At 46.0% G+C, this 21797-nt stretch overlaps 1 protein-coding gene across 2 annotated transcripts; it reads right to left on the reverse strand.

The window, feature by feature from the left end:
- Positions 1 to 243: 243 nt before the first annotated feature.
- On the reverse strand, positions 244 to 21003 carry LOC308466960 (TLC domain-containing protein 4-like). Of its 2 annotated transcripts, none has more exons than XM_080988343.1 (7): positions 20820 to 21003; positions 12906 to 13076; positions 12137 to 12226; positions 9566 to 9624; positions 7144 to 7238; positions 4210 to 4283; positions 244 to 2733 (listed from the first exon to the last, which is right to left on the reverse strand). In XM_080988343.1, the coding sequence occupies exons 2-7, from the start codon at positions 13058 to 13060 to the stop codon at positions 2442 to 2444; spliced, it is 765 nt and encodes a 254-aa protein (XP_080844469.1). In that variant the 5' UTR covers positions 13061 to 13076; positions 20820 to 21003; the 3' UTR covers positions 244 to 2441. The 2 variants fall into 2 exon arrangements, with proteins under 2 accessions (XP_080844469.1, XP_080844470.1); XM_080988344.1 differs by lacking the exon at positions 20820 to 21003 and adding an exon at positions 14729 to 14801.
- Positions 21004 to 21797: the final 794 nt, after the last annotated feature.

A 21797-nucleotide genomic window follows, 5' to 3' on the forward strand; every position in this document is an offset into this window, starting at 1 on the left:
CTAAACTAGGGTTGCCATATTTCAAAAAGTGAAAATCCAAACACAAAAGTTGTTGAGTTTTGGGGTGCCATACTTCCTGATTTTCCCAGACATTTAAGCGTTTTCTACCTGGGCACTGTTTCCAATAGCCAAATCCTGGCTATGTCCGGGAAATTTCAGATGTATTGCAGCCCTAACATCCACCAAATGCAACACACAAACACACATACACACAGAGACAAGAATGAGTAGAGGAAACCAAAATTTAATAAATTAATCTTATTTATTATATTAATGCTCACTGATTCCAGTTAATAAATGGAGGTTAGAAAATTTAAAAAATGCTGCATAGTTGAGGATTAAACCATCCGAACAGCAGAGAAAATCAACAGCAGAATTTCCACTGCTTGAATTTGTGGCATAAATTTGTTCATAGTGAAATGATGTATGCCAGCAGCTGTACCCTTGCCACAAACTGGAGGGTACTTTACCAGGGTGATGCCAAGTGCTTGGAGAAGCATTTTAAGGCACAGATTTGGGAACAAGGCTTTCACAAGCTTCTTAAAAATTAGCTTGCTCTCCTAGCAGCCAGGTAGAGGAATGGTAGAGGTTGACCCAGAGCATATAAATTCTTACTGAAGTCTACCCAAAGACGTTAAGCACCTGGTGTTGGTATATTTGGTCCAGCGCAACCTTAGAAGCAGAGTTCCCAAGAAAAGGCTCCTGTGCAAACCCACGGAAATTAATGGGGGCTCCATTTCAGCTGGTTTAGCACAGGTAAACTTCCTGGGTTCCCCCCTCAGCCTTAGAGATGGAATAACTCTGTTGTGATTAGTGCTGGGGGGGGGGGGGAGAGAGACAGGGGAAGATTCAGCATAAGAGAACAAGTAAGGAAGTAATAGCATCAGTGCAATGAACCTTGCAAACAGAATGCTAAACCCCTGACAACTTGTTGTAAGCGCTGTGTGCAGAGGGGCGAGAGAGAAGCAACTGTTCTTCTGAAGTTGGTCCCTAAGGTGAATCAAAGATACAAACCATCCAGAAATCCACCTGGGCCATTCTCACAGTTGCATCTTAATTTCACTATGAGTAACCACAGAGGAATGGGACACATCTATTTCCCACGTTCAGCAGCAATGTGACGCTCACAACACCAGATCTCCACAGCTGGGGCCTTGCTGTCACAGTTTGCCATGCACACAATGCGTGTGTGGTTTTTTTTGGGGGGGGGGGCATGAGCCTGATCCAGCAAGCTCTTCTTATGTTCACATGTGACACATGACATTATCAGTGACTTTTAGGAAGCCATAATCCACACTGCTGCACTCAACATTACGACTGACGTACAACAGAATATTGCAGTATTGTGCTGGAATGATGCAATTTTCCCCCGAAGAGGGATGCTGCCTCAAGGAGAGATGCCTGGGTTCAGAATGGCAGCCAACACCTGTTGGAGTAGTTCTTGTGAAAGGTAACTGGGTCGGCCCCGCCTGCCCCCAACAACCTCACAGTTTGCTTTGAACTAGTTCTGCTCAGGCCTTTTTGTGTCAACCTCTTTACTTTCGAGCTCTCAGAACAAAGGCGAGCACAGCCAAGAGTAGTGTCATGGTTATGCCCAAGTGAAGAGAGTTATGAAGCCTTGTTTTGCTGAGGATGGCGTTCTGAGGACCCTGGTATGAAGGAATGTCAAGTTCCACCCCAACCTGTTAGAGTGGAAACACCTTTTTCCAAACACTGTCTTCCAGTATTTACTACTGCCGTCCAAGCATGGACAATCCTCCATTTTCAGTGCCTCGCTTGACACGGTTTCCTCCTCTGTGCATTCAGCCTATTTCATTCTCCCAACATACTTCTATAAAAGAACAAAGAGCCATTGGGCAAAGTGGCAGAACGGTTTCCTTTCGTCCCTTCTCTCTTCCTCTAAAATATCCCTCCAACAGAAAACCAGGCCCCTCTACCCTGGAGGCAATAGTGCATATTTTTCCTTCCAACTGATAGACATGTAGCTGAAACAAGGCAATGAGCTGTTTAGACACACTGTCGCAGTCTAAGCCTGAAGCCACAAAGACCAGACAACTGCTGATACAGCTACATCTCTCTTTGCTCCACACCCACCCATGTGAGCCAAAGGATATTCCTGTGCTTCACACACACAGAAAGAGTTTAAACTATACATTTCAAACCATGTTAGATGCCCAGAGAGTCCATCCCCAAAACTGAGATGGATGTTGTTCTCCAGTTGCTCATTCTGTTCAGGGTGGCCAAGATGATGGAAGAAAAAACAAACAAATGCTCCAGTTGTGTGGATCCAGGGTTGTCTGCCTGGGCCAAGGGGATGGTCAGAAGCAGTTCCTATGGCTACTGGCTTCTAAGGGTATTAGAAGGGGGAGTATCCAGCGTGGTCCAGAAGTACTTAAGAGTCTCTGTGTTCCTGACCAAGTACTGCCCCGTTCTCAACATCCTCATGCTGCCTTGCGAGACACGGACCGGCAGACGGCTCGGTAGAAGCCCCGGGTGATGCGATACATCCAGACCATATTGAGTACTTCCAAGGCTAGGCTGGGCCCAATCCAGGCCAGCTGTACACCCAGGCCCAGGCGCTCATACTCAGGAGTCCCATACCAGGAGTAGACTTGCATGTAATAGCTGGGGATGACGGCAATCCGAACCACAAAGAAGACCACCATCATGGCCAGGCCATTGGCCAAGACGACCCAGGAAGAGCGTGGCCAGCCAACTGCATCCAGGAACCACCTGAGGTAAGGCAAAAGTATTGTGTCAAATGTATACATATAAAAAACCACCCAGGGCGGCTGTCCTGGAAGATGCCACCCCTTCCTTCCACCTCTTTGAAGAAAGCAAAACCACAAGTCATCCGCAGGATAATTCCAGACCTCTAGTGAGGCATGGGGAACCAAGAATTCAGCAGCATTAAATCAGCCATGGTTCTCCCAGATAGAACGATGTAGCAGTTTCTTGAGAAGTAAGCTTTGAATGGGGTCAGTGCTATGAATTCAAGGGGGGGGGGGTGCCCTCTGCATCCCCCGTTAAGCTTCACTTGTTGGTGGAACACAGCGCCACCTATGGTAATTCCTCTAGGATTAAGGGATCAGGAGTGAGCTGACCAGGGAGAAGGGTCGGTGGAAGAAGATTGGAAAAATTTAAAATATATCTTCAAAAATATTGTAATATTAAAGATTGTTAGAAAGATGTTGGAAAAAGAAAATTAGGTAGTTTTGGCAGATATGATATAAAGGATTAAGTAAAAATGAGCTGATGAAATTGATGAAAGAGAGGATGTTAAATTATAATATTTTAAATTAAAATACGTAAATGAAAATAAGGTTGGTAGGATTTGCTGAAGAAACGATCGGAACTAGAATACAAAATTGGGAGGTGAGAGGAGGTCAAGGAAATAAGTAAAGGAAAAAAGTCATGTAAAGGTTTAATCTGTTTTTGTCCTATTTTAATTGAATGCATTTTTATATCTTTTGTTTTTTTTAATTGTTCCTTTTTTTTTTACTTTTTGCTCTGTTATTGTTAAATTCTTTTTTGTATTTTGTACTGTTTTTTTCTCTTTTTGTAATTTTAAACTTGGAATAAATATTATTATAAAAAAAAATAAAAAGGAGTGAGCTGAGCTTCCTTAGTGGTGGCCACCCAAAGGACTTAAGATGTTGACTGTGGAATAATAATAATAATAATAATAATTATTATTATTATTATTATTATTTATCCCCCAGCCACTCTGGGCAGCTCCCAACACAATATTAAAAACACAATAAAACATCAAGCATTAAAAACTTCTCTAAATAGGCCTGCCTTCAGATGTCTTCTAAAAGTCAGGTAGTTGTTTATTTCCTTGACATCTGATGGGATGTCAAGGGCGGGCATCACTACTGAGAAGGCCCTCTGCCTGGTTCCCTGTAATCTCACTTCTTGCAGGGAGGGAACCACCAGAAGGCCCTCTGAGCTGTGGACCTCAGTGTCCAGGCTGAACGATGGGGGTGGAGACGCTCCTTCAGATATCCTGGGCCGAGGCCATTTAGGAAGTGGGGGGCTTTACTGTGGCTCCTTGTGAGGGGCCTGGGGTACAGCTGCTTTCCACAAGCCTGTCCCTTTTGCTTTGAAAAGGATATGCAGACCCACATTGTCGAATGGATGTCACAGGTTTGTGAAGAAGCTCCTGACACCATAAAAACCCTTGACTTACTCCATTAGAAAACTCACCGCAGGTTCACGAAGGGCGTGGAGAGTTCCGAGAGGAGACGGAAATTGGCAAAGTAGGGCAGCACCCCACGGCTCTGTGGAGACAGAAAGAGAAACCTTGAGATGCTGGCCTCACTGTTCCCCAAGACAGTGCCAAAGGCCTCGCTTTTTCCAGTGCCAGAAGATTCAGGCAGCTCTCAGGTACCAAGCAGAGAGCCCGACCTCCCTTTCTCTCAACAGCAAGGAAGCCAAGCAGAGAAAGTGTTAGAGAACAGCAGAGCAGAATACCAGTACAGCCAGACTCCTTGGTGCCACCCATGCCTTGGTCGCTGGGCTTTTCCATCCAGAATGATGCAAAACAATTTTAATGTCCATCCATCCAACAGGACCCTGCCAAACCTGTGTATATCTATACCAATAGAAGCTGGTCCGCAATACCCGCTTCTTTGTTTTGTGAACTGTACCAGTTCAGCAACACGACTAGCATGCAATACGTGAGCAACTTTATTGGGCTGGGTTACGAATCAAACCAAGCAAGTCCCTTATGGTAAAGGTAAAGGAACCCCTGACCATTAGGTCCAGTGGTGGCCGACTCTGGGGTTGCGGCGCTCATCTCACTTTATTGGCCAAGGGAGCCGGTGTACAGCTTCTGGGTCATGTGGCCAGCATGACTAAGCCACTTCTGGCGAACCAGAGCAGCACACGGAAACGCCGTTTACCTTCCTGCCAGAGTGGTACCTATTTATCTACTTGCATTTTGACGTGCTTTCGAACTGCTAGGTTGGCAGGAGCAGGGACCGAGCAACGGGAGCTCACCCTGTCACGGGGATTTGAACCGCTGACCTTCTGATCGGCAAGTCCTAGGCTCTGTGGTTTAACCCACAGCGCCACCCACATCCCTAGCAAATGCCTAATTGCATGTCAGAAGACAGGCACAATCTCATGGGTCATTTACCTGTTCAATTCCCCTTGAAATGAATTGAGAATTTTAGGGACATCTGTTGCAGCAGAAGTATTGCTCTAGCTGACTCCATTTGCTATGAAGAAGCAGGCTGGGCTGTTACAAGGAGAATGACCACAGGGGATTCAAGAGTTAAAGCTTTCAGGAAAGAGAAAGAGCCAGAAAGGGCAAGGTAATCAGCAGTGGAGGCAGGAGTCCTCAGATGTGGGCTGAAGTTATATTAATCTGGGGTAAATGGTGTTGCGGCTTGACCACCCTCTAAACCCATTTACTAGTAACACAAACTCTGCTATTGATTGTGAAAAATCTCCATTTCATTTAGCAGGACTAGCTACCAAGTACGACAAGATTGCAGCATAACCTCATCCATGAGATGGTGGACTCTTCTTCCCACTGAATTCACAGGAGTTGCTTCCATGTAAGTGTGCAAAGGATTGCTGTTATGTTAACCTCAAGGCTCAATGTGATGCCAACTTTTCCTTATCATTTTCTAGCCAGGTAAACATTCCCTTGAATCCAACATGTGATTGGTTTTTTTAAACTGCTTTTAACGGTTTTAATTTTATGCTTTCTAATTGTTTGTTCTACTGTATATTTTAAGTAAGAATGTTTCCATGTTATTGTGCATTTAATTATGGACTGATTTTATAGTTGCAAAGTGCTTAGAAGCCATTTTGGCATATAAGCAGCATGTAAATAAATGCCTATGTAGAAGGCAGCCTATGTTATAATGGCTATTCTGCAGATGAGGTAAGGAGTCTTGAGGAAACACTACTTCCTCCAAGGTTGCTAAATCAATCAATGGCTGAGCAGGACAAGCACAACTTAGAAGCACACATGGATTCCTCTTGAACAGGACTCTCCGCCTCCTCATACAAGATATGACAGGCGCCCGGTGTCTGCACTTTCCGGAAACAGTTGAAGATATTTCTGTTCTGGCTTTATCAGCTGAATTAACAGGTCTTCCCCACGAGTGTTAAGACTTCTAGTCTTGTTTTAAATGTGCTTGTTGTTTTTGAGTTTTTCATTATTTCATGTGTAAATCACCTTAAGACTGTGTTTAGGAAGCTGATTAATAAATTAACTTTGGTGGTGGTGGTGATTTCTGATGAGGGGAAAATAATTCCACCATTTCACAAAGAGCTTAGTGATGGAATAAAAAGTTAAACTGAGATAAAAAACTTTTACATTCCCCCTCCTCTTTAATGTGACATACCAATGCTACTTCTCATTATGCTTCCAAAATGTCTGTCTTTCTCCCTTCCTAGCATATCTTGTTCTTCTCAACCAAGGATGAATAACCTGTAGTCCTCCAGATGTTGATGGACTCCTGTTGCCCTTAGTCCCACCCAGCTTGTCTGAAGGTCAGGAATTATGGGAGTTGTAGTTCAGCGACGTCTGGAGGGCCACAGGTTTGTCGTTCCTGTTCTAGACTGTGAACCCGGAGGCAGGGACTGTCTTTATACTTTATACTTCATTTCCATACAACACCTTTTTACGCTGCAATCCTAAACACACAAATTAGTGGGTCAATCCCATTTAACTTAATGGGACTTATTTCTGAGTAATCATGCTTATGGTGGCTCCCCATGGCACACGCTCTCTGTCTCTTAAAAAAAAAAACTTTTTAAAGTTCCTGGAGCATGTAAATGAAAAGTAAATCAGGAGTTCTCAGACATATGGAAGTTATATTTCTCAGCCAACCGATCATTGGAAGCGGGGGGGGGGGGGGTTTCAGTCTGTGCTATGCTAATTCTCTTTATTTTCCCTGGTCCAGATTTCAGACCATGTCCTTTTTTGCCCTGATGACAGCCGGTTTCTGTGGGTTGGGATGGAACGATGCAGCACTGAAAGCTGTAGAAGAGCAGAGGGAAGCAAAGGGATTGATGAAGAATGGGTTTTTTTTTCTTTTAGAAAAAGGAACAAGAATGAAGAATAAGAGGAAACCTCTCCCCCTCCCTCCTCCCCAATAGCTAAAGGACTCTGGAACTAACCAACACGTATCCATAAGCGTATAGCGCTGCCAAGTGGTGGCAAACGAAAAGCGAATCTCCCAATGTCCTCCAGTACCGCACTAGCAGCAACAGATCTAGAATTCAGAACACAACACAACATACGCACAAGGAAGGTTTACTGGGAGATGAGCAGGCGGGATACAAGGTTCAAGCATGTAACAGAGCAAGGCCGACATATTTCCACCCCTGACCCCGTGATTCTTCTTTTAACAGCCAATCTGCAGGCAGAGATTTAAAAGGGGAAGATTTAAATGGGGTAGGAAAAAAGGTTAAAAAGGTAAAGGACCCCTGGACGGTTAAGTCCAGTCAAAGGTGACTATGGGGTTGTGGCGCTCATCTCACTTTTCAGGCTGAGGGAGTCAGTGTTTGTCCACAGACAGCTTTCCGGGTCATGTGGCCAGCATGACTAAACCACTTCTGGCACAACGGGACACCGTGACGGAAGCCAGAGCGTACAGAAATGCCATTTACCTTCCCATCACAGTGGTACCTATTTATCTGCTTGCACTGGTGTGCTTTCGAACTGCTAGGTTGGCAGGAGCTGGGACAGAGCAACGGGAGCTCACCCCATCACAGGGATTCAAACTGACCAGCTAGTAGCTTTATGTCCATCTGCCAGCAGTGGTACAGGAGAGTGTTGGCATTCTGGGCCCCAATGTCAGCTACTCAGTAGCATCCAGCAATACAACCATTTTTTTTTAAAAAACCCATTACACTATCTTTATATTGAGACATTTACCTCTCTCCCTCCCCCCTCACATATTACCTACCGCTGCGGAAATCTAGAAACCTTATATAGTCCCCATCACATCATAATAATCCTTTGAAATACAGAGGGTGTTTCAGCCTTCTTCCAGAACTAAGCGTGAATCCCAGTATTTGGGATGAGCTTTCTTCACCCAGAACTTTGCATCCTCCCCACTGTATTCTCCTCTGTCCTACGGGCCTGCTTCACCCTGGACCACAGTTTTCTAGCAGTTTTCCCTTTTCTTTAATGACCTTGACAAAAACCGGAATGTGAATTTCCGCAAATTAAGCCTCTCAGAACTCCATAAACAACATATTGGGGTTTTTTTCGTTTTTGTTTTCATTGGCTAACAAACCCATTCCCACTGCATCCACCAAATGTCTCTATTATTATTATTATTATTATTATACCAGATTTGGATAATTTTGGTTATTTATAAAATTATAAATTATTTTATTATTTATACCCCACCCATCTGGCTGGGTTTCCCCAGCCACTCTGGACGGCTTCTAGCAGAATATAAAAACATAAGGAAACATCAGACGTCAAAAATCTTCCCGTTAAAATGTTTAAAAATGTTATTGGGTTAAATACATATTTTATCTCAATATACACATTTCTAAATATATGTTATCCTAAAAAACACATTTTTAATATGCCGTGGCATGTTTCTAGGTAAGGACTGAATTGCAAAACTCAGAGAAGTGCAAAATCAGAAAGATTGTTGCATTCTGATCTGGTCTGGGAAGTGTGGATTGGGTCTGCAATGGAATTCAGAGGAACTCTGTGCTATATGATCATTTTTGTGTGTTATTGGATTGACATAACTTGTGATTTACAGAGTTTTGTCTGAAGGCACATGAGGCCATCATTCACTTCCTGGATGAGAGATCACTTGGGAACTGCATGTTTGCCACCTTGGGAAGAAGGATATGGATGCAAGTAAGTCAATAAAAACTTTACCAACGGGTAACCGAGAAGAGTGAGAGTGAATTGATGGAGGCTGCAGGAGACTCCCTGGCAGAAGAAACAGGGCTTCAAATTCACTTCTCACAGAACTAAATCACTGGATGAAATTCACCAACTGGCAGCAAAAAAGATGCTGTATATCACAAGTGATTGTGTACTTAAAAAAAAATATTTAGACACCTTTTATTCCACTTTTGCATCTGAAAGCTACTCAAAATGACTTACAGTGAAGCTATAGATAACCTCAATAATAACAACTGATAAATAGAACAACAAAATAAGAAACATAAATAAGCAAACAGGGCAGCAGATAACACACACCAGTCTGTTTTTTTCCTACACAGCCTCAGCTGCAAAGCTTTTCTTCTTTCTGGGCAGTCCAAACTTCCCCTTCACTATGAGATGGGAAGTGGGGAAGCACAAACTCCTATGTTTTGTTTTAGGGTGATTCTTTGGGGCCCAATCCACTGGGAATGCCTCAGTATAGAAGCACCTTTCCTGTTCAATTTAATGGGTCTTGGGTCAGGGTGAGATAACCCCAATGGCATCTGATGGTAGCAGGCCAAGGAATAGAAAGGCAAACTGTGGCTGTGGTGAGGGGAATGGCAAGCTTCCCCAGAAACCTTCTGCTACCATCCTTGGCCTTTCTAGCCTGCCCAATGAAATGGGGGCCATGATATTTACCATACAGCAAGTATCCACACGTGACAGCTATGTTCAGCTTGACGAGCCACGGGTCTCCCCTGCAAAGGATGAAAGAGTGGGAGAATGATAAGAGGTGAGGGATCTGCTTTTGGGAGATGAATCTACCCTACTTCAACAGGTGCCAGTTTCTTTCTTTCTCACATGCAAGAAGCACCACATGGTGTTAGATGGGAAAGACCTCCCTGACTCAGTAAGAGAGGCTGGGCAAAAATGGACTGTCCGCGACAATGCAGGGAGTCTTTCATACTGTCTGCTTGCAGAAAAAAAAGACACGAGGCCCTTGCTTTGCTCCATCACCATGAAACATCTTCAGGTCTTTCTTTCTTGCCATGCTTTTGTATTTTACATGTTTGGTTTAGACTAAGTGCTGACAAACAACTAGCTGGGGTGGGTAACCTATGACCCTCTATACTAGGGGTTGCCAACTTGTGCCTGAAAAGGCTTTCACTGGTGCCCCAGACTCTGAGCTTTCATTTTTTAAGAAGAAAGTAAGTCTCTATTCCTACCCCCCCCCAACCCCCGTGAAGGAAGTTATGAGGCAAAATGTGCAGGCACCTCCTTAGAAATTTCAAATAAGAATGAATGTTGTGTAGCTACCTTCAATATTTTTCCTGGTACTGAGGAATGCTCCCTGTTCCATAAACAGCAACAGCAACAGCATCTCTCTCTGTTGTGTGTGTGTGTGTAACCAATATTGTGCGAACTCCACAATCAAGACCAGCAGGACATAGGTGACTTCCCATGGAAAGTGTAAGGTTGTTAGGGGTGACTTTATCTTTAACACTGAGGTCCTCCTCTGAGGGCCTTCTGCTGGTTCCTTCACTGTGAGAAGCGAAGTTACAGGGAACCAGGAAGAGGATCTTCTCGGTGGTGGTGCCCGCCCTGTGGAATGCCCTTCCATCAGACTTTTAGAAAACATCTGAAGGCAGCCCTATTTGGGGAAGTTTTTAAGGCTTTATGTTTTTAGATATGCTGTAAGCCACCCAGAGTGGCTGGGGAAACCCAGCCAGATGGGCAGGGTATTAATAATAATAATAATGTGTTATGCTATGCTCCCCATGGCAGCCATTTTGTATTACGGCAAACCCTCTCCCCATAGCAGCTATTTTCTGTCTGGGACACCCAGAGCTCTCTCAAAATCTGAAATGTACGCACTGTTCCAAAAAGGTTGGTGACCGGTGCTCTATATAGTGTTGAGATACAGCATTTCTCCTCATCCCTCACCATCTGCCATGCTGGTCAGGACTGATGGGACTTGCAGTCCATCAACTTCTGGAAGGTCATAGGATCCCCATCTCTAGATGAAAAGGAGGCTGTGTCTCTAGCAGTCCCCCCACCCAATTCCTTGTTGTTGAAACTGTATAAAACACACCCATTGGTCTTTAAGATTTTCCCTCACAGATTACAACTGACTGTAAGGATTGATGAAAACTAGACAATAGGAGCTAGCTGCTGCTGTGGGAGAAAGAACAAAAAAAAGAGAGAAGTTGTAACAAGGTGGGAGCAAAACCTGGTCTTTCCCCAATCACTGACAACCCTGATGCCGGTGACTGTGGTTGCACAACCCTCAGGTTGAGGGCTGGTCTGGATACAGGCTTAAGGTAAAGGTAAAGGGACCCCTGACCATTAGGTCCAGTTGTGGCCGACTCTGGGGTTGCGGCACTCATCTCGCTTTCTTGGCCAAGGGAGCCGGCGTACAGCTTCCGGGTCATGTGGCCAGCATGACTAAGCCACTTCTGGTGAACCAGAGCAGCGCACGGAAATGCCGTTTACCTTCCCGCCAGAGTGGTACCTATTTATCTACTTGCACTTTGACGTGCTTTCAAACTGCTAGGTTGGCAGGAGCAGGGACCGAGCAACGGGAGCTCACCCCGCCGACCTTCTGATCAGCAAGTCCTAGGCTCTGTGGTTTAACCCACAGTGCCACCCGCATCCCTTGGATACAGCCTTATATTACCACAAAGACGTACACAGCTAATATCCCACATGTAGCTGGTGAATCTAAGCCGGATTGAACATAAGCTGACAGTGGGCTGCGTACTCCAAGACGGTGAAGTCAACTAGTCAGGGTCACAGATGTGTTGGTAAGAAAGGAACAGAAATACCAGGGTGCAGACCAAAATGCCTGCTGAGCTTTAGGGACTCACTTAGCCAGCCCAGCTCAGGAGCAATGTGAGGCTAACTGAAAGAAAGGCATGGATATGTGCATTGCAAGCAGAGCGGGAGGGAGGAAGGGAGCAGGGGGGTATGGCTTGGGCAACATCATAAACACCTCTTTAGGCCCACTGCCAGCCCTGGCCCAGAAGCTGTGCCCGCCCCCCTCCCGCAATCCTAAATCTCAAGAAACACAAGGGGCTATTCTTCCCCGACACAAAACAACCCTTCATGCCTTCCTAGCACAATGTGTCCCATCAAGCTCACATGCACCAGTTCTTCCTCCCCCCTCTCTCTCTGGGGAGGGCAGACTTGAAGAATCTGCACATGCAACCCTGGACAGCAAAGTGGTCAGAGGAAGCGTGCGAGCAAGCCAGGAGGGCCTTTCCTTCTTACCAGATAGGGTTGGCATTTACAGCATCGTCAAACCAAAGGATGCAGAGGCAGAAGAGGCCGACTATCACAGCATGGAGGGTGGACACACATCTAGGGAGGAGGATAAGACAGGGTTACCCCAGGATTGCAGTGCTTGTGTCACTCCCCCCCCCCCGCATGGGCACTCATGTACACATTCTCATCTCTTTCCTGCAAAGCAAGTGATGCTCCAAGGCTTCTCACATGCTAAGCGGGGAGAGGTTCTCAAACTGAACTAGCTGAGAGTGTGTGAGAGAGCTGCAGGACTCTCCACGTCCCCCCTCCCCGACCACTTAAACATACTATACAGTGGTACCTCTGGTTACAAACTTACCGTATTTTTCGCTCTATAAGACACACCTTTTCCCTCCTAAAAAGTAAGGGGAAATGTGTGTGCGTCTTATGGAGCGGATGCAGGCTGCGCAGCTATCCCAGAAGCCAGAACAGCGAGAGGGATCGCTGTTGTGGCTTCTGGGATTCAGAATATTTTTTTTCTTGTTTCTCTCCTCCAAAAACTAGGTGCGTCTTATGGTCTGGTGCGTCTTATAGCGCAAAAAATACGGTAATTCGTTCTGGTGGTCCATTCTTAACCTGAGGTACCACTTTAGCTAATGGGGCCTCCTGCTGCCGGCGCGCCACCGGCGCACCATTTCTGTTCTCATCCTGAGGTAAAGTTCTTAACCTGAGGTACTACTTCTGGGTTAGCAGAGTCTGTAACCTGAGGTGTTTATAACCCGAGTTACCCCTGTACCTGGAATTCCATTCGTTCTGCTTGACTGATGGAAGGGTGGAATATCTGGAACTCAGCGACAAAGATAACTGTGGGCTGACAGCGGAGAAGAAGAATTGGAAGGCCACAAAGCTGCCAGCCACAATACAGTAGCCCAGGCGGGTGGAGTCCTCCATTGGATCTCAGCAACACCTGCAAGAAGACAAATGTGTATGGGTGTGTGTGGAGAGCTGGGGGGGGGGAGAGGCAGGACAGAGTTGGGGGGGGGGGCTACAAATTCACCAGAATCATGTGTTTGGAGTAAATAATATCTGCACTTGGCCCTGCACTTGATTTTTCTAAAGTGACACTAGCTTTGACCATGATCTTGACATTGAATAAAAGTTTATTAAATAGTCATAAAATCATAGAATTGTAAAGAAAAGATAAAGGACCCCTGGACAGTTAAATCCAGTCATACGTGACTATGGGGTTGCGGTGCTCATCTCGCTTCAGGGCAAGGGAGCCAGCGTTTGTCCACAGACAGCTTTCCACGTCATGTGGCCAGCATGACTAAACTGCTTCTGGCGCAACAGGATACCGTGACAGAAGCCAGAGCGCACGGAAACACCGTTCACCTTCCCGCCGCAGAATTAGAAGGGACCCTAAGTATCATCTAGTCCAACCCCTGCAATGCAGGAACATCCAGCTGTCCCATAAGGGGATCAAACCTGCAACCTTGGCATTATCAGCACCACAACAACTGAGCTATCCAGGATTAACTGGCTTATTCAGTAGTCAGCCGAGGCCCAGTAAATTGTCAAGTGGTTTGCCAAAAAAGAAAGAAAGAAAAAAGGTTTGAGAACTGCTACACTAGGGGTAGCAGAGGAAGTCTTTTTGGTCTCAAAGCCACATAGCAAAGGGCACTGACCTGCTGCCTGGGTTGAGAGCACTATAGGGTTGATTACACACAGCCCAGTCTCTCCAGTTTACTCTGCCACAGGCAATATTGCAAATGACTCATAGTCTCAAGCTCTGAAGGACTGCAGCTTCTGTCCCACTCATTGATTGATGCAGCCACAGATATGGAGCCGGTTCTAGACAGTCGCATGGATCTGCAATTTTTGTGAATTGCAAGGCAGGAACATTTGGTTATATGCTTTGCTATGGCACATATATTCCCATTTTAAGAACAGGGTGGGAGTGCCCACTACTGGGCTGACAATTCACTGCATGGACCAAATGGTGATGGTGGGGAAGAAGTTCCGTCTCTGATATATGGGGCAAAGTTAGGCTTGACCAGTGTGTCATAACACCATAAGGATTAAATGGCTGCACATGGTGTAAAATGCACGATATAGGAAGCACAAGTAGCACAACCATGTGGCAGCTTAGGAGGGGATCAGGCGTGTTATCTAAAGGAATTGCAAGTATGCCAAAGGGATAAGCGTCACTAGATCTCCCTCAGGGGTTTATGTACCCAGAACAATCTAAGCAGCAAGTGACAGGCAAAACTTTCAAAGGTGGGAATGTGCACTGATGACCCCCACACAGAGAATATAGGTAAGATAGCTGGTGACGTCCAGTTGGACGACAGGTTCTAAATGCTGGCAGAAAGAAGAAAAAGGGGAATCAGGCAAGACAAGAGGGATCTGTAAGACTAATGAGATTAAGAAGACCAGGCAAGAAAAGAGCCTCTAAAATGTAAAGGAGGAAGATCTGGTGCAAAATGGGTGGAGAGAAGGAAAACAGGTTATTTCTTAATATCCAAAATCCGGAGTTTGGGTGGGAAGACCTAAAAATGGAGAAGAACGGTAATTTTGGTTAGCAAGAATCAGCTGCATTAAAATGCATAGAAAACAAACCTGCAGTGTCGAGAGCAGCTGGCAAGGGTCAGGAGACTTCCTGAGCTGCGCACGAACAGGAGCAGATGAAGTGAAATACTGTATACTGTAGAAGTGAGCTTGGGCTTAGGATCAGTGGGATGAAGGGAGCTAAGGGAGGGAGGAGCGAAGGAGTGAAGCACAGAGGAGGCTGAAAAACTGAAGGAAGAGGCAAAGGAAAGGAAGGAGAGAGGAAGGAGAGGATAAGAGGCAAAAGGTTCCAGAACTATCTTGGTGACCGAATAAGAGAGATGAGAAGGCTGATGGAGAGGTGGAAGGAAGTTGCCTCCAGACTGCTACTGCTTAGCAGGAAAGAGTCAGGCGCATACTGGAAATTTAGATTTGCATAATTAAAGCACTCTCACAACAAATCCACTTGTAAAAAAGAACAGCAAACACACAGACTTCGTGCAGTTAGGAAATTGGTGGCAAAATGGACTAAAAAGTTTGGGCTCATGACTGACAGATGGAAAGACCTTTGTGCAAACAGATTTGGGTGAATGCTCGATAAAGAGCTGACATCATACAACACCAGTGTAAGTAAATCAGGTTGAATGCTCAATAAAAAGATTGTCTGGAGCAGCCTTTCTTTCCACAAGATCAAGAGGGTCACAATGCGGAGAAAATTTGACCAAAGGTAGCTGCTGAAGGAAGTTGTGTGGAAAGAGAATCTGGGGGTACCAGGCTGGGTGGTCAACATGCATGTAGAAACTCCCAAGAATGAAGGGAGACAGGAGTATTATCAGAGACAAAAAAGGTGATTCTCTCAGAACTAGACAGAAATGAGGAGACAAAACTAAAGGGGTCAGCAGACAATAGCTACAAGAGGACGGGAGTAAATAATGAATTTTCACGGAAGGAAAATAATATGAGAAAATATATGTGTGTGTAGGAAGGAGACTAGGGCAATTGGGAGTACAACTACCAAGTAGCGGGGTAGGAGAGCTGAAAATAATGCAAATATATTTCTCATCTGCCAACCAATGTACCCCTTTGGTAGTACATGAAACCAAAGGGGTGCATTGGTTGGCAGGCATTATTTTTTCCCCCAGTTCTCCTACCCCACTATAGAGCTCTGTGAGTTGGAAGAAAAAGTTGTTGATGAAAGTTTAGCCAGCTAGAGGCAGAGGAGCGGCCTGATGGCTATTAAGTGCCCTGCAGTAGCTGAAAGCAACAACTTGGTAGCAGAGAGACAAATCTTATCAGATAAGAGCAACGTTTTAGAGAACATGCTGCCCCACACCAGCTCGTCTGTCTCAGATCAGAACCCACATTCGTTCCAAAGGAATCTAGAGCACATGATCAGTCCATGCACAGCACAAGCCAGGTACCTGCAATCGCACCGCTATTTCTATCAACTGTGAATGTGGCATGGAATACACCCAATATTCCCCTGCAGCTCCACACAGCAGAATTAAATTGGTAGTGTGGTAATCATGTTGTCCTTCCAAAAAGCAGGCCCATCAAATAAGGGCAAGAGTGTTCCTCTCAATGGATTGCCCAGGTCTCCCTCTCTCCTATCTGACTCCTACATTGGGCAGTTCTCTATAGTTTGGTGTCAGACGATTAGCTTGCCTAGTCTAGTCCGCTACTTTTCTCTCCAAGGTACTGGGGTCTTCCCCAACTCTGCTATTGGAGCTCTTTTAAGTGGAGATGTACAAGGCCCTATGGGACATATAATGCAGAGAAGCATCCCAAATCATATGGAAGCTACAGCCTATAGGAAGAACGTTTCATTTGAATGAATTATGAGTGTCGGAGTGGGCAGTCCTGAGCTAGTCAGAACTAATGGTCTGACTAAGACAGCTCCCTATGTTCATATGGCAAGTGTATTTGAAAACAACAAAATACTTGCCAGGTGTTCAAAAACACATGTTCATGTTGGAAACCAGAGGAACATGAAACCGCCTTGAAACCAACATGTGTGTTGCAGAATGAGGAAATGGGCATCTGCTCTTGATTCACAGACTTCCAATGGCTGCAGGATTTCTAAACACTCCCCCCACGTCCACATATGCAGAAGTCACACAACTGCACCTGGTCTCTGCACAGTTCTCAAGGGCATCTTGCACAGAGATCTGGATGCAGGGCAGAAATGTGTTTGGCTGGCTTTATTTCTATGTTTGCTGGTCTGGACTGAATTGTTTGATCAAGGTGCATCCTGTTCAAAGCCCAGATTCCAGGAAGGAGTTGTAAAGGCCTGCCACAGGACAGGGCAGCTGGAGATTAAGCCTGCAACCTTGTGCACATTTAAAGAGTGACTACTCTGAAGTCCCATTGATTTCACTGGCGTTTACTCCCATACTAGAGGGCTGTACCCTTACTTGTTAGCAACTGTCATTTAATTCAGTGGGGCTGACTTCTGAATAAACAGACCCAGAATAAACAGACCCCTGACCATTAGGTCCAGTCGTGACCGACTCTGAGGTTACGGTGCTCATCTCGCTTTATTGGCTGAGGGAGCCGGTGTACAGCTTCCGGGTCATGTGACCAGCATGACTAAGCCGCTTCTGGCAAACCAGAGCAGTGCACGGAAACGCCGTTTACCTTCCCGCCAGAGAAGGTAATACCACCTATTTATCTACTTGCACTTTGATGTGCTTTCGAACTGCTAGGTTGGCAGGAGCAGGGACCGAGCAACGGGAGCTCATCCCGTAGCGGGGATTCGAACCGCCGACCTTCTGATTGGCAAGTCCTAGGCTCTATGGTTTAACCCACGCGCCACCCGCTCGTACAGTTACTTTACGACAAATTTGTGAGCGTGATCACAAGAAAAAACAACCTTGAACTGGTTCTAAAAAAGTACAACAAGGTGTGCTGTTAACTACCCAACACATGTCTGTTCAATCTTTCTCTGACTGTCCCCTCCTTGAAAAAAATTCAAGCAAGACCAACAGCTTCTCTAGGATATCTGTTCTGAACTGAACCCAAACCAACCTCCTTGTGATTCATGGCCATTGCTGCTGTTCACATAGGGAATGGCTGTTCCCTCTCTTCTTTCTGAAATCCTTTAAAATATTTCTGAACTAAACAGCCTAATCTTGCCCTCCTAATCTTCTTTCCTCCAGGCTAAACATTTCAGAGTGCCTTTGGTCCTTCTTTCACAGCAGGGCAGGTAGCAAGGGTTGGAACTGCTGGACTCCCTCAGAGGCTCATGCCTGGGCCAAGGCTTCACTGCCATTCCCAAGGTATTCCATCCTGCTGCTGTTGCTCCTTCTTGCTGCCCGTTCCCCTGCCCTCATTGAGTGAATAGGCAGTGATGGATGTGCAAAAGGTCCTTGCTTTAATCCCTGGCATCTGAAAGTACAGCTGAAGTGATGGTATGGCTTCATATAAGGCAGTTTCTTAACTACTAATTTGTCAGCATCCTGCTTTGAGTTGTGTTGCTAGTACTGAATTTTGCAATAGATTTGTTCTGCTTCTCAAATGATTGCAATGAGGCTCCTGTTCGTACAAGCTGACCACCACCACTTACGCATCTCCCAAAAGGTTTTACAGTTTTCTCTCTTTGACACCTTCTGCGTGCAAAACACGTCTTCTACCACTAAGCCATGTCCCCTTCCAGTAGGAGGTATCTATGAATTTGAGTGGAGGAAATTGGTGTAGTGCTATGACAATCATTCCATCAACAGAAGCTTTTTCAGCTTGCCATACAAAATTCTCCTCACTATTAGCCCTGTGTGCTGTTTTTTTTTTGGGGGGGGGTCTCCCGGCACACACACACCCCAAGACAATTTAGAGGAGCACAGGGGGAGAAGAGGAGAGAAAGCCCCACTGTGCCAGCAGAAGTTCTTGCATGAGCTTAACAATGTTTCTTAAATTTGGGTCTCCAGCTGTTGTTGAACTACAACTCCCATCATGCCTAGCCAGCAGGACCAGTGGTCAGGGATGACGGGAGTTGTAGTCCAACAACCATTTAAGCAAGTGTGACACTAGTCAAGCCCAAGGGATATGACAGGGACATTCTTATGTATATTACACCACATATGCAGGTCCCTATATCCTGGGGTGGTTTTGCTGTGATCTATTGAGATGCGGAGCCATGCAGTTCCAAGAGACAGGTGGGATTGCAAGCATGGCTCTATGCCATATCCAAACCCACATGCCTTCCAGCTGCTGCTCAGGTGTGCCATAAACCCCTGCATGAAGATTTTTACAGGTGAGGGCCGGCTCTGCATACCACCTTCCCATGAAATAAAATCTAGTTTTAACTGAAGTACTGATCTAACTACTTAATTGTGTAAACTGCTGCTGGATTTTTTATTTTTTATCTGTTTTATCTGAATTGCTCAGCTCAGCCATGTACTGTTCCTAGGTTGCCGTTTTGTTTTTTTAATGGTTTGCTTTCAGTTATATTTTATGGTTTTGAATGTTTATGTAAGCCACTGTGGGAGAGCTATCAAAGGCGGCGTATTATAGATATTGCAACAGAAATAAATAAATAAAAGCAAAGAGCACCTATTTTGGCTATGGCACTTCAACTGAGGAATTTCCTCCTGCAGTACCATGGCATATGCCAAGCCTGCGGCTCTTTAGTCAAAGAATCTCAGGAAGCAGGGTTGGGGGAAACGCAGGTGCAAGGTTTCAGAGAGCTGCTGCCAATCAAGGTAGAATTCCTAGCATTATAGACAACGGCCTGACTCAGCAGAAGGTAATTTTTTTTATGTTCTTGGACACATCACAGTACCTGTCACCTAATAACCTTTGGAATTTCTTCCAGTCTTGCAGGTCTCAGATGGAAGTTTTAACCTGTGCAATGAGCCTTCATATATACACTTCAACAGGTCGGCTTAAACTTGCTCAATCGTTGACATACAGTCCAATTCTGTGCATGCCAGCCCAGAAGTAAATCCCACTGAATTAAAAGGCTCTTACTCCCAGGAAAGTGTGTCTAGGACCACAGCTTAAAGCAGGCATGTTCAAAGTCTGTTCTGGGGGTCTAATCCAGACAACCGGCCCTAAAAACTTCAATCATAAAAAAAGCTCAACAACCTCAATCCTAAAAAAAGGTCAACAACTTTGGTTGGCCCCTTGGTCAGCCCTCACAGCCCTTCACTTCATCAAATCTGGCCCTCTTTGAAAAAAGTTTGGACACCACTGGTTAAAGCTAAATATGTAGGCTTAAAAACTGCACATGGTACTGGCTGTTACAAAGCAAGTGATCTCAGACTTATTTACATTTCCAAAGAATTCCACATATATAGCGGAAAGCATGTTCAGCCATACAACTGCAGCAGTTAAGTTATTTTGTCTAGAAAATATACTCCCTGTGCCTCTATAGGACTTTACTTGCTGGATTGCTCTGTTAATGATGCTCTGAATCACACATGCAGGCAAAACATACTCTGGGCTTCTCCACCCTTTTTGAGGCTGCGGTTCCCTTTGCCACGGGGCATGTCTCCCTCTTGCCACGTATTTGCCATAGTAATTCACCCCCAAGGTCCCAGTTTACCAGACAGGTCAAGGAGCCAGTTCTCCGGTTTCTCTACATTCAAACGGGATGGGGAGGTAGTAGGAGATATTATCGCGGAACCAGAGAAATATGCCCCCGGGCCGGTGAAAGATGGTTAACTGGACCCCCTAAGAAGAGTGTGCTGGATCAGGCCAATGGACCACCTAACCCAGCATCCTGTTCTCACCGTGGCCAACCAAATGCCCATTATGGGAAACTAGCAAACAGGATCCGAACCCGAGGGACCCTTCCCGCGATTTCCAGCAACTGGTATTCAGACGCACAGCTGCCCGTGCGCCTCCAGCTGTGGAGGAGGCGGGGCGCACAGCCCTCCAACCAGCCACCGTGGCCACCGGTAGCCCTCGACAGCCACGGAAACGCACGGCATGTCGCAGCAACGCTTTGACTTCCTTGCGCAATAACGAGAAAACAAAATGTCCTTCGCTTTGGGGGAAAGGGGACTCCGCTTCAGCCTGGATTCCTCGCTGAACGCTGCCCATTCCAAAAGGGACCTTGGAGACCCCTCTCATCCCCAAAGCAGGACGGTTGGCGACGGACAGAGCCTCTCCAAAAGCCGGTTCTGCTCGCGCCCCGCCGGGGCGAACAGCTCGCAAGACCCACCTGACACCCAGCCGAGCCCCTCCAGCTCCCGCTTGCCCGACGTCCGAGCTTCAGTCCGGCCGCTTGGAGGTCCCCACCTGCCGGGCTCTCGCGCCTCAGCCTTCGGCGCCGCCACGCGCAAAGGCGCACGCACCTCCCTCCGGCCGCGCCTGCTGCTTTGCGCAGGGACACCGAGACGCCCGCGACGCTGCGGGGGCCCCAGGCAGGCGACACTCCCCCCCCCGGGCTCCACCTCCTCCTTCTCCAGCCGGACCACAGGAGGCCAGCGCCGCCCCACTTCCCCGGCCTCCTCCAACCGGCGGCCTCCGCGCCGCCCTCGCTCCCGCCCAGATCCGCCCCGCAGACGCCACGAAGGGGCGTGGGAAGCGGGCAGACCAAAGCGAGCGGGGGCGAGAGGGCGTTGCACCCGGCCGGGCGCGCGGTGCCACGAACCCGGAGAGAAAGCCGCTCCGAGGCCAGCTCCGAGACTAATCAGCTGAGGCTGGTGGTGTTTTATTTTACTTTACCAGCAAATAAGCCTCGCCACGCAGCTTGTTAGTAGTAAATCCACAGCATGAGTACCAATTATTATTATTATTATTATTATTATTATTATTAATTTTTATTTATACTTTTCAGATTTATACATTTCACTAATTTTACAGTCGTTTGAACATTTCAGAACTTGACTTCCTTCCCCCTCACTCTGCGGTTCCTTAAATTTATTTTTGATATCTTCTACATATCCAAGTTAACTTAATTTGCTCACTTATTCATCTACTTTCAAACTGCCGATAATCCTGCCCATGTTGTTATCTGCTTACAATTTATCTGTAAATATTTAATAAACCATTTCCATTCTTTTATATAAAAAAGTTTGTTATCTTGAGTTCTTATTCTTCTAGTAAGTTTCACCATTTCTGCATATTCTGTAAGTTTTTGTATCCATTCTTCCTTTGCTGGGACTTCTGCTTCTTTCCATTTTTGAGCAAGTAACAT

Source organism: Podarcis pityusensis (assembly GCF_964106645.2).
Source record: "Podarcis pityusensis genome assembly, chromosome: 17".
Classification (NCBI taxonomy): domain Eukaryota; kingdom Metazoa; phylum Chordata; class Lepidosauria; order Squamata; family Lacertidae; genus Podarcis; species Podarcis pityusensis.